This window comes from Macaca thibetana, chromosome 12 (assembly GCF_024542745.1).
Source record: "Macaca thibetana thibetana isolate TM-01 chromosome 12, ASM2454274v1, whole genome shotgun sequence".
Classification (NCBI taxonomy): domain Eukaryota; kingdom Metazoa; phylum Chordata; class Mammalia; order Primates; family Cercopithecidae; genus Macaca; species Macaca thibetana.
Window position 1 is genome coordinate 13194750 of NC_065589.1, and position 13161 is coordinate 13207910.

The 13161-nt window shown below is 41.2% G+C and overlaps 1 protein-coding gene across 2 annotated transcripts in view; it reads left to right on the forward strand.

Moving 5' to 3' along the window:
* DNER (delta/notch like EGF repeat containing) overlaps positions 1-13161 on the forward strand; it is a 363829-nt gene that overhangs the window by 272474 nt on the left and 78194 nt on the right. For both annotated transcript variants that reach the window (XM_050751101.1, XM_050751102.1), the window contains exon 8: positions 623-847. In XM_050751101.1, coding sequence (XP_050607058.1) covers positions 623-847 — 225 coding nt within the window. The remainder of the gene's footprint in view (positions 1-622; positions 848-13161) is intronic.

A 13161-nucleotide genomic window follows, 5' to 3' on the forward strand; every position in this document is an offset into this window, starting at 1 on the left:
GGTAGATCACTTTTGTTTCTTTGTTACAACAATCAACTTTTAAAAAAGCATATATTCAAGAAACTGTTAACAGTGGCTGCTTGTAGAGAAGGGAATGCGAGACGAAGGGACAGGGATGAAAACGAGACTTTTTCATTGTTTACTAGTTTATATGGTTTTACTTTTTAAAATTCAGGATTATGTCATATCTATTAAAGTAAAATAAGAAATGTGTTCCCTGTTAATGTATACAAAATAAGAGGGGAGAGCCCTCTGCTGATCCAAATCCCATATTCCTTAAGGAAATTATCATTAATTGATTTTTGGTATCGTTCTAGAGTATACACACATGCACATATACACATGTGTGCACATAAATATATTCATGTACACATATGTATGTACTCCAAAACAGTCATTTACCGTATATTTCAATAAATATGGAATTGTGGGGCTTAATATTTTTAAGCCTACATTACTAAAGGTGAGAAAAACAACCTATCTATCTTGTTGGGTTGTGGCATATCTGGGAGCTGTGAATGAATGAATTGATTATGAATATACAGTAGAGCAGACTCAGTTGATTAGTTATTATGTGCAAAAGTGTTTTAATTGTTTTAAGCTCCCGTGTGTTTTCTAACAGGATACTTTGGATCTGCTTGTGAAGAAAAGGTGGACCCGTGCGCCTCGTCTCCTTGCCAGAACAATGGTACCTGCTATGTGGACGGGGTACACTTTACCTGCAGCTGCAGCTCGGGCTTCACAGGGCCCACCTGTGCCCAGCTTATTGACTTCTGTGCCCTCAGCCCCTGCGCTCATGGCACATGCCGCAGCGTGGGCACCAGCTACAAATGCCTCTGTGATCCAGGTGGGTACTGCCCCTAGACAGCAAATCTTCCTTTTCTCAATCTCAAACCAATCTCAAAAGACCATTACTTTTTCTTTTGCATCTTGGTATACTTGTAAATAAAAGTGGTATACTTACTGGTATACTTGTAAATAAGTATACTTAATGGTATACTTGTAAATAAAAGTGAATACCACTCATTTATGACACACTTTCTTTTTTAGATTTACTCTTGGCAGGGTTAAAAAAAATACCCTTTCCCCTTTTCATAATCAATTCACATTCATTGAGGAAAAAACAAGTAAAATAAAGAAGATTGAAAACAGGCTTAATCTCATCACAGGCTAAGCATTTTTAACAATTTACTGTAAGTCTTTGCAAAGCTTTTACTGTATTATGTATCTTGTACTATTGTGTGCTTAACAGAATATGTTCTTTCATTTTAATGGGCATGAAAAGCACAGCGCAATACATTCAGAATTGTGTCATCTATTAAAATTGTTACTCGACGCACATTATGTTACACCACTGGCTCCCTGTGTAAGAATTTAAAAACTTCACCATTTAATTTCCAAATGCCTTCCGCATTTGCATTACAGATTTTTAATTATGGAGGTTTTGATACCTAGAAGTGAGTGATTTCTAGTCAAAAATTTGTGTGTGCACAACCCACGAGTGTTCAGAAAGGAATGCACGGGGCAGCCCTGTCCTCTGGTTCCTATTCTGTGCATGTCTCCATCCTTACACGAGCTGGCTCTTTAGAAAGCTTCCCAGCACAATGAGTCCCCACATATCTCCCTGGCCAGTCAGTATGGCTGGCCAGTATCTGTTTTGCTTGACTCTGGCTTTGCTGGTGCAATGGCCTCTGACTGGAATGCCTGCTCCCCATTACCCCACCTCGCTGTACAAACTTCTACTTCTGGAGCTGACTCAGTTTCCCTTCCTCTGAGATCCAACAGTCACCTACAATATCACCTTTGTGGTCTTGGAAACAGGACATTAATTATCCTTGTATGTGTCTCTCTCCTCCTTAGGGCTGGGAGGAAGTATGTTTTATTAATAGCTTTTGTATCAGCAGCAATCACACTAAGCCACTATTTAGTGAGCACTGATCTTTCTAGATTCTGAGCAGGGTGCTTCACATCTCTGGTCTTTTTAGTGTCACATTTACACCAAGGTTTGAAAGGCCTCTAGAGGTTCAGTCACATACCTGCGGCCACACACCCAGGACGGGGGCTGAGCCCAGATTCCAATGCAGGTGTCCCTGGTTTCGCTGCTCCAGTGCCTGGCCCAGAACTTCCAAAGGGCACGTCTCATACTCACGAATAACTTAAAAAGTTACTACTGAGAAATGCAACTTGGCACTTGAATGGTGTTGAAAAGCCTTTTTTCACATAGACTCTTAATTCCCTGATTTTCTAAGCAATTGATATTTTGCCAAGTGCCTCTTTCCTCTCTGCTCTGAAATTCAGAGGGAATAGGGCTGCTTAATCTGCTTTGTAACAGTGTTAGTAGTTAGGATTCTCCTGAGAAACAGGAGACAGAGAGAGAGAAGAGAGAGAGATTTATTTTAAGTAACTGGCTCATGCAATTGTGTGGACTCGCAAGTCCAAAATCTGTAGGGAAGCTGGCAGGCTGGAAACTCGGGCGAGGTTTCTGTGTTGTGTTTTGAGCTGAATTATTTCTTCTTTGGGAAACCTCAGTCTTTGTCCTTAAGGCCCTCAACTGATGGGATGCAGCCCACCCACATTCTGGAGAGTCATTGCTTCATTCAAAGTCTGCTGATTTAAACGTTAATCTCATCTAAAACATACCTTCATAGCATCATCTAGATTAGTGTTTGAGCAAGTATCTAAGAACCGTGGCCTAGCCAAGTTGACACCCAAAATGAATTATCGCTGTAACATTTTTGGATCTCATAAACTTTGAAGTGAAGCAGTTTCTCCTCTACATTTGACACGACGATATTTTTCTTGGTTGACCCCCATGCTGTCCTTCAGAGCAAGGGTGGAGATAGGAATAGCTGCCCCTCGGAAGGTCCAGTTTTCTTCCATGTGGATTCGGGCTCCCGTGCTGTGAGCTGGGCATACTGTGAGAGGAGGCAGTGTGGCGCTGGCCCTTACCTATTGGGAATGTGGATCACTGAGACAACTTGTGTTTGCAAACTAAACAAGCTGCAATTGTGCTGGAAGAACAGAGGCTTACTCACGCACTGACTCACAAACACGCTGTTCCCAGCTCTGCTCTGGATGTCGTAACACATGTGAGAATTCCCCTCAGCAGCATTCTGAACAAAAACTTCCTTAACACTTTATTACCTGTCTCCTGAGAGTTCTGTTCTCTCCGTGGAGCCCCACAAAGAAGAATCAAATATTGTAAGACCAGAAAACAACTTTATATTCTCCTCCCTTTCTCCTCTGACATCTCTTCTTAATTGTATCAAATTTTTTCTTTTTAAAAATTGTTTTTGAGGTGGAGTTTCGCTCTTGTTGCCCAGGCTTCAACTTCCGCCTCCCGGGTTCAAGTGATTCTCCTACCTTAGCCTCCCATGTAGCTGAGATTACAGGCTCCCACCACCACACCCTGCTAATTTTTGTATGTTTTCACCATGTTGTCCAGGCTGGTCTTGAACTCCTGACCTCAGGTGATCTGCCTGCCTCAGCCTCCGAAAGTGCTGGGATTACAGGCCTGAGTCACTGTGCCTGGCCCAAACTTTTTCTTATAGTTAGTTGATTTCTAAAACTTAAAATTGAAGGGAGTTAGAGATACATAGTGTTTTTCAATAATACCAACTAGAGTTTTTCAACATGTATGAGGCAACCAAATAGAAAATATACTGCCTGGTGTTTCTCTTTCCACACTGGGGCAGGTGGCCGAGAGTGGTAGAAAGAACCTCTCTAACATCCTCACTTACTGACCAGAACCACAGGAGATTTACAGGCATCTCTGGGACTCAGTTTTCCTCTCTATTAGAAAAGAGAGGAAAGTTACATGTAAGAGTATGAAATGAGAGGCAGGCAGCCCATTTCCTGGCACGGCCTGGTGAAAGCTCTTCTTTCTTTCCCTCCGTGGAGATTCCAGCAGCATTCTCGAGCCATGCAGGGGTGAAATCGCTCCTGTTTAAGTTCCACTTTCCTTCCGTCTGTTCTCTGCTAAAACATTCATGCCCACTTGGAGCGTTTGACTTGGTAATTGCCTGTGGTCCAGCAGTAGCCCCTGAATAACCTTGAAAAGCCTGAAGACGTGGGCATTCTGTTCGTGGAATGAACATGATTCCTTCATTTGTTCAGCAGTCTCAAGGTGGAGCCTCGGAGTCCTGACAGGGCCCTCTCATTGAACCTGGGGGCTGAAACTGCCTTCAGGGGGGATGTTTCTTCAGATTGTTAAGTGACTGTGTAAAATAAAAAAGGCATCTTAACACCTGGCAAGAACTTACATTTTAAGAGGTGAACGTGACAAGTCTGCGAATGTGAAATTTCTCGTCTTCATCTTTTGGAGCATGTAATGGCTTCATCGCCAGTTTGCATAATGGAAGAATCTCGTGAGAGTAGGTGAAACTGGGCATCCAGCTCTGGAGCAGCAAGGCTGATCATCTTTACAGAGAGCAAACGGGTCTCATTTCGTAGAATGGCAGCAGACTGAAATCATGTCAGGTTGATAATTAATTCCCATCTGACAAAATGCCATTTTGATTACTGCAAATCAGATTTGCTGGGTGCTTTATTCTCAAACTTCGTTTGTAGCTTATCAGGCTAGGGATTTCTGATGGGATTTTAGATTATTTAAGATTAAATAATAAAATGTCAGCACTGAGTAATTACTGAAATGTTATCTCCCAGTGACAGTGTTAAGCGATAGGCAACCCATTCTCTTAAAAATTGCAAATTGAAATCTGCTGAAGAAAGTGAGAACTTGGAGCTGCTACAAGCAGGATGAGGTGGATCTCGCTTGGGTGGGAGTGCTATTTCCCCTGCAGGTGGGAGCCACGGTATTGCTTGTGTTCTCAATACAATGGTGGCCTCTGCAGATAGTAGCTATACATGACCAGTATTGAAAGGACTCCCTGATAGGAAGGAAGATAGTTTGCACTTGAGTTATTCCTCTAAACTTGTGGAATTGAATTAACCCTGCCTTTATAGAATGTGCCTCACATATTCCTATTTAAGGAATTTAAGGGACAAGGTATTGGGGATTTTTACATGGAAATATGTTTATGATTTTTTTTAACAAGTAAGATCTAAGATGCTCATCATTTCAACTGCAGTTGAAATCCCAGACTAGACATGGCACAGTTGCCAACCAAGTTCCTCTGCCCATTCTTCTTCACCAAAGGGCTGGTAACTCAATTAGATCATCCAAATATGTAATAGGCTGTAAACCAAAGGAAATGTAGACTTTTTCCAAGTGAATTTTTTTGAAAGAAAATTATATTTGTAAGGATTTTTTTTATATATATATATATATTTTTTTTTTTGTATTTTCTACATATGCCTTACATGTGAGCTGCATTTCTGGTCTGTATGTCCCAAAAGACACAGTTGACACTGCTTCCTTCTGTTAAACTGAGACGTGAAAATATCAATAGTCTGACAATATTTGCTGGAAATAGGATCAAGGATGAGACTTAATGGTCAGGATTTTAATAGTAATTGAACAGCAATAAAGAAATAAATATACCTACAAAGATTTGAAGACATTTAGCTCACTAAGGCCCATGTGCCTTTACATTTTTGGATAAGTACAGTGGACAACTTTCACCTTTTATTAACCAGAAAACTTTATCTAGTTTACCAGGATGAAGACTTTTTTTTTTTTTCTTTTGTTTTGACAGAGTGTTGCTCTGTTGCCCAGGCTGGAGTGCAGTGGCATGATCTCAGCTCACTGCAACCTCCGCCTCCCAGGTCCACACCATTCTCCTGCCTCAGCCTCCCAAGTAGCTGGGACTACAGGCGCCCGCCACCATACCTGGCTAATTTTTTGTATTTTTAGTAAAGATGAGGTTTCACTGTGTTAGCCAGGATGGTCTCGATCTTCTGACCTCTTGGTCCGCCTGCCTTGGCCTCCCAAAGTGCTAGGATTACAGGCGTGAACCACTGCGCCCAGCCGATGAAGACATTCTTATATTTAATATGCTCTAGGGAGTTTCTGATCTGTGTATCACACTATTCTTGAGAGTTGTAGATTGTATAGAATATATTACCTTTTTTCCCCAGATCCTAATCCTGTCCTTCCTTTTCTGTATTCCAAAATATGATGCCCACCCTCACCACTGGGACCTCAAATGGAATCCTGATCACCCAGCTACATCTGTAGCAAGGGGGAGTTTGCTTTACTCTTCATAATCTGTGCTCTGCTCTAGAGAATGTTTCAATCTGTATACTGACATCATGATGATGCTGAGAACTGAGAAAAAGAAGAGCAGCTGCTGATGTCAGGAGCTTGCTTGGCATTTATAGGTAGACCTTGAGGTTGTTAGGAGCTGGTCTGATGCTTACAGCTGGGCCGTAATGTCTTCTGTTGGACTTAAGGACATCAACAATCCCACATAATACGGATATTAGATATGACCATTCAGAGGCTATGACAGAGTCAGGCAAAACAAGACTACTTTATAATTTTGTCCAATACAAAAACAAGGTCACCCTGCAACCCGCAAAATACCAAGTATCCAGTTTCTCTCAGTTCTTAGTGTCACGTATGTAGAGTGACAGCTTCCTCTTTACCAAATACAGCTTTGGCCTTGCTCTAGCCTTCCCCTTCTTTAGATTAGAATTGCTCCTGCTTTCTGACAGCATCCAGCATTCACTCCAGAGTGAAACCTCCCCAAATAACCTAACCAGAGTTCAAATCCTATAGTAAATCCCATCTAACACCTTCTAATTGAGGCACTCCACGATTCCTATGGTGTGCAGTCTCTGTAACTGCAATGGGTAATAAACTCAACTTGTTCAACTACAGGTGTGTCCTTTGTAGTCTTTGGTTGAAGGGCATTGACAGAACTTAATTAATTAAAATGCTTGAAGTATTGAGGATGGCAATTGATTGAATTTTTATATGAACAATTGTTCATATAAAATTCTGAACAACAGTTCGGAATTTCTAGTGAGTTGGACACTGAAATATCGTTTGGATTTACATGTGGGAGAAGGGAACTATAGAAGTCCTGGGTGGTGGGGAGGAGTTCAAAGAAGAGTGGATCCAGCTTGCTGCAGGATAAGATGCATTAGAGGCTGTAATAGGTAGTAAGGCTGAAAATGCTCATGGGGACACATGTGGGGAGAATGTAGATGCTAAGCAGTTTGGATTATGAAGACTTGCAGACATTTTGCATTATTGGGTATATACGAACGGATATGTATTTTAGACAGATTATTATCATAGTCTTCGGCATATATTATGGTCAAGAAAAGATGAAAAAATAGAGATCTTCTAGCAAGTACTAATAGAAGTGAAGGCTTGAACTTGTGCAGTGGGAATGAAAGGATGGGTTAAACGTTTATGTGAGGATCGGGGTTCAGTTGTCAATTGAATGCAGGGAACAAGGGTGCAAATGGAGTCAAAGGACCCCTCTGGGTAATTCAGAGAAAATGGGAAATGTGCATAAGGACCCTCTTTAGGGCTTGGCTACAGCAGGCCGAGCAAGATGGATGTGTCAGTAAATAGTTCTTACTTGGGACTGCAATGTGGGAACAAGGCTGAAACCAGGGGGAAAAAAATATATAGAGTTCCCATTGTATGGATGCTAGAGAAAGTCATGGAAGCCATCAAGATAGGAGAGGGTGAGAGTGTAAAAAGAAAGGGGGAAAAATTGGAAGAGACTTGCAGAGTTCTTGTTTTGAGGCTGGAAGTAGTAGTGGCCACAGGAGAGGGCAGAGGACCCAGCAGTGAGTTGGGAGGTCGGGAGGTTGCAGGGTGAGGGCAGGACCCTGGGAGTCAGGAGAGGGAGGAGGATGAGAGGGCACTGCCCAGGGTGTGAGGAGCAGAATCAGGCTCTGCTAGATGTCCAGACGCTAAGGTACCTTTCCTAAGCGTGCTTCCAAACTACAGCCACAACCATTCTCCATCTTCATCTTCTCTGATTATAAGTTGTGGGGGCATTGAGGTAGAATTCGTGATATTTGCCTTCTTTAGGCTTCTGACCTGAGAAATTAATACAAGGGGAGGAAGGACACTGCTGTTAAACCAAGGGCACTTGCTGGTGGAGCATGAAATTTTTATGAGGTTTCTGATATTACAAATCTATTCACAAGGCTGCTTTTTCACCTCACTTAAAATGGCTAATCCATATGTATGAAAGCATTAATGAACTGGTCTTTAATTGTAAGGGATTTCTGCTCCCACCACTCCCTGACTTGCCCTCACAATTCAAATCATTCAGAACTCATTCTTGGCTGTACTAATGTTGAAAAGGTGTGAGATTTGCCTACTAAGAACAGGAGTTAGCAGAGTCTGTGAGGACAGCAGAAATCATTTTACGTCATCTTGCCTGGAATGAAAGTTGCAAATGGCAGCTGGTAACAACATAACGTCACTAACCTATGCATTTCTGAGGACAGCTCTTTTTCAGCCCTGCCAGCACAATATCAGAACATTCTCATCAAGCTTATGGCCCTGGAGGGTCAGATGGGGACTTCCCTAATGCTATTTTGTAACAAAGCCATTGACTCTTATTTTGTTTTGTGGTTGAAAATTATTATGACCCAATCACTGTTTTCTTTCACTGTTGAGAATGTCTGCAAATCTGGATTTTAGAACTGAAATCCTGCATGCCTTGCCTTTCTTCCTTGGCTGGATGGAAAGGGGCCTGAGTTTAGCACTGAGAAGAGCTGAATTTAAGTCCCTGCTTTGCCTCCGAACACCTGTGCCATTGGCCTCTATCAGCATAACTTTTCTCTCCTTTAAAATGCAGACAAACATAACTGGCCCGTGAAGCTCAAATGAAATGATACAGATGGTCCTCCACCTTGAAATCTGTAAAATGGTGGAGTATTAGCACAGACATTGGATATTCCATTACTTGGGAAAGACCATTGAGGACAATTTTACATTTGTGTTCTGATTCTTTTTATATGAGGTTCGAGGTTAGAGTTGGAATGGAGGTGAGATGAAATGGCCATAGTGGGCATTCTTGAATAATGGGTGCACATTCAACTTCTTGCAGGGTTAAGCGATTGCTTGCCTTGATGGTGGCTTTCTGTGACTCCAGTGATAACTATTTAAGTGCCAGGTGTTGGGCAAAGCTCTTTGACTGAGTTGGCTTTTCGAATCCCCCTGGTCCTTATGAAGTGGGATCATGGCTGTTGTCATTTCTCTGCCTGTGACGATACAGTCAGTTAAGGATGAAGCTACAACTTGAACCCAAGCAGTCGGGACCTGCTGGAGCCTCCATTAGCTCAGAGTGAAGAGCAAATGGGGTCAAAAGTAGCCTTGACTCACCAAGGGTAAATAACTGACTGAAAAATTTGTCTCCTTTTAAAAATTTATATAAACTTATGAAGTGTAAGTATAATTTTGTTATATATATATATACACACACACAGACATACATATATATATATGTAAATGATGTAAATGGCCTAGTGGTGAAATCGGGGCTTTTAGGGTAGCCATTGCTCAAATAATGTACATCATACCCATTAAGTATTCTAACCAGATTTTTCCACTGGTAGCTCTGTTAATAGCCACTTCAAATTAACATATTAAATTGGGATTTGTCAGCCACATTGATTCAGCTCTGTTGACCCAGAGAGTGACTTCATCCCATCTGGCTTTGACTAGAGTAGCGTCCATCTATGAAAACTTACTGCATTTATAATAGACTGTGTGCCAAACACCTGACACTTATTTTCTCTTACCTGCCCCCAGTTGTAGTATTCCTATTCTTTTATTTAGGGATAAGGTAATGGAGGCATTGAGAGTTTAAACAACAGGAGGCAGATATTTTAACTCCGATCCTCAGAAGCCTACCTGTGACACCCCAAGTTAGGTGCGAACCTGGGCTCTCACTTATGTTTGAACCAATCACAAGAACAAGGTTCCAGACTCCTCTGTCTCAGCACCACTCCTGAGATGGATCTCTAAGTGGATGCCTCAAAGCTTGGCATGGAAGGTGGCCTTCATTTTGGTCCAGTGGATGATACTTGACCAATAGATGCTTCTTACTTCCCCGCACAGAGAAGCACAACTCTGACTTCCAAGGGAATTGAACCGCATGTAGGTAGGGAGCCCCCTTCTTCTGTCTTTACTTCATTCTGTGGAACCAGCAATCCACTGCTTTGAAATTGATGCTGAGAACTACCTGTGACTGAAGCTTATGATTTTGTTTGACTTGATGCCTGCCAGATGCACCTAATTAAAGAAACTTCCTTTCCTGTGACTCAAATGAGAAATGCAGACATAACCACATGACAGCTCTGCACCCTTCTGCCTAGGTAGTTTCTCTTGATTAGTGCTTTTCACTTATGGAGTCCCCAGTGCCTACTAGCAATTTTTCTTACCACCTGATTCCCTGAAAACTTCCTGTATGGATGATTATATGTCATGGATTCCTTTGATGTTGTTTCTTTTCACCTGGCTCTGGTGATATTATAGTCCCTGAAATGTTCTTTCCTTTTCATATTTGACTTTTATTGTTTTTAGTTCTCTACTTTGAGATAGCTTTGATGTCCTGTTCCTTCAGTAGCGTGCCTTCCCACAAGACTGGCTTAGTGGAAATGATTTGCCATCAATGTCAATCATGGAGGACTGGAAACTCTATAACAATGTGCCATTATAGGTGATGTTTGAGATACATTGTGACTTATGGTCGTCTACTTCCCAAGTCCCAATTAGACCACCAATAAGGAGATGTGCTGCATGTCCTACTTTTTTCTGGACTTGTAGCCTTCAATGTGCATTTAAATTCTTTGTTGGTCTGGATTTATACAACAACCTGGGGACAATGCCCTGTATTTCTTCCATTGGTTTTCTATCAGGCCCATTAATTTTCAGTTTGAAAGCACACTGTGAAAGTTGCTGCATTCACTGAATGCTTTTACAGAACAGAGTCAGTTTTAATGAAGATTCAGAGCTCTTAGGTTTGCCTGAAGCAGACTGATACATAACCTTTCCTTTAAATCCCAGAACATTGTCAACTCAGAGCGGGTATTGATTTTGCAAAACAGCTTGTCCTTTTCCATCTCACTCACATGCTTCTTTATGCAGTGCCTCAATGCTTTCTTTAAAATCCCATTTGAATAGCAGCCCCTGCCTTTTTATGTTTTGTTTGTTTGGTAGATTTTTCTCCATCCCTTTATTTTGGCCTATGGGTATCATTGTGTGTGAGATGGATCTCTCAAAGATAGCATACCATCGGGTTTTGCTTCTTTATCCAGCCTGCTACTCTGTGCCTTTTAATTGGGGTATGTAGTCCATTTACATTCAAGGTTAGTATTGATATGTGCAGATGTGATCCTGTCACCATGTTTTTAGTTGGTTATTGTGCAGACGTGCTTGTGTGACTGCTTTATAGTATCACTGGTTTATGTACTTACGTGTGTTCTTGTAGTGGCTGGTAATGGTCTTTCCTTTCCATATTTAGCACTTCCTTCAGGACCTCTTGTAAAGCAGGTCTGGTGGTGACAAATTCTCTTAACATTTGCTCGTTCAAAAAGCGTCATATTTCTCCTTTGCTGAAGAAGCATAGTTTGGCTGGACATGAAATTCTCGCTTAAAATTTTATTTCTTATGAATGTTGAATATAGGTCCCTAATCTCTTCTGGCTTGTAGGGTTTCTGTTGACAGGTCTGCTGTTAGCCTGGTGGAGTTCACTTTGTAGGTGACCTGCCCCTTCTCTCTAGCTGCCTTTAACATTTTTTTTTTTTTTTTCATTTTTGACATCAGAGAATCTGATGACTATGTGTCTTGGGCATGGCCTTCTTGTGTAGTATTTCATAGGTATTCTCTGCATTTTCTGAATTTGGAAGACACATACATACACATATGTTCATCACAGCACTATTCAAATTAGCAAAGATACAGAATCAACCTAAATGCCCATCAATGGTAGACTGGATTTTTTAAAAAGTGGTACATATACACAATATAATACTGTGAAGTCATGAAAAAGCAGGGGATCATGTCTTTTGCAGTAACGAGCCAGAGGCCGTTATCCTAAACAAACATACAGAAACAGAAAACTAAATATTTCATGTTCTCACTTATAAGTGGGAGCTAAACTTCGAGTACATATGGACACAAAGAAGGGAACAATAGATGCTGGATCCTGCTTCAGTGGGGAGGAGGATGAGGATCGAAAAACTACTTATTGGGTCCTATACTTATTACCTGGGTGAGAAAATAATCTGTACACCAAACTCCTGAGACATGTAATTTACTTATATGAAAAACCTGCATATGTATCCCTGAACCTAAAATAAAAGTTAAAAAAAGATCACAATCAAATGTTGTTAACTTGTTATACATATGTATATCTTTTACCAAACAATTTATGTTGTGAATAAACATATTCCCCAAATCATTAAAAAATTATAATCCCACTTGGTTTTATAGGAATTGCCTAAAGGGGTCCTCAGTTCGTTGGACTGAAGTCTTAGTGATATGTTGATAATTAAGAAGATCATGCTTCAGTTTTACTCTACCAGATGGTTTCTAATGCCTCAGATCAGAGTGAATGTCCTAGGTTCAATTCATTAGTAGGTGTTGCTTTTAGATTGGATAAGCCCAACTAAAGTAGGTCTAAACTAAGGAATATGTAGTACCTAGTGGTACTATTTTGAGAAGACTCCTCTTTATTACTCCGTAAAAATACTTTTTTTTTTTTTTTTTAACCGGGTCTCTGATACCTAAAAGTTTATCTTTGTGGTTTTATTTATTTAAGTTAGACATTGTACCTGGCAATCAACCTTTGTGTTAGTCATTGCTGTGTAACAAAACACTCCAAGACTTAATGGCTTAAAAAAAACACTTATTGTTTGTGATTCTGTGGGTTGATAATTTTGGCAGGGCTTAGCTGGGATTTCTCTTCTCTACTCCATGTGCCCACTCATGCTTTTGTGGTCAGGTGGCAAGCCAGCTGGGGACTGCCGGGTCCTGGATGACCCCTCTTATATGGCTGGCAGTTAGCTGGAGTGATGGGGGCAACTGGGCCACATGTCTCTCTTCATTCAGCAGACCAGTCAGGGCTTCTTCCCATGATGGCAGGGTTCTGAAAGCAGTAACAGAACATGAGGTCCCATATGCATGCTCTTTTTACAGCTGCTTCTGTTGTTTGCCAATGTCCCGTTGGCATGAGCAAGTCACAGGTTTGAGCTTATAGACTCTGTTTCTTGATGGGA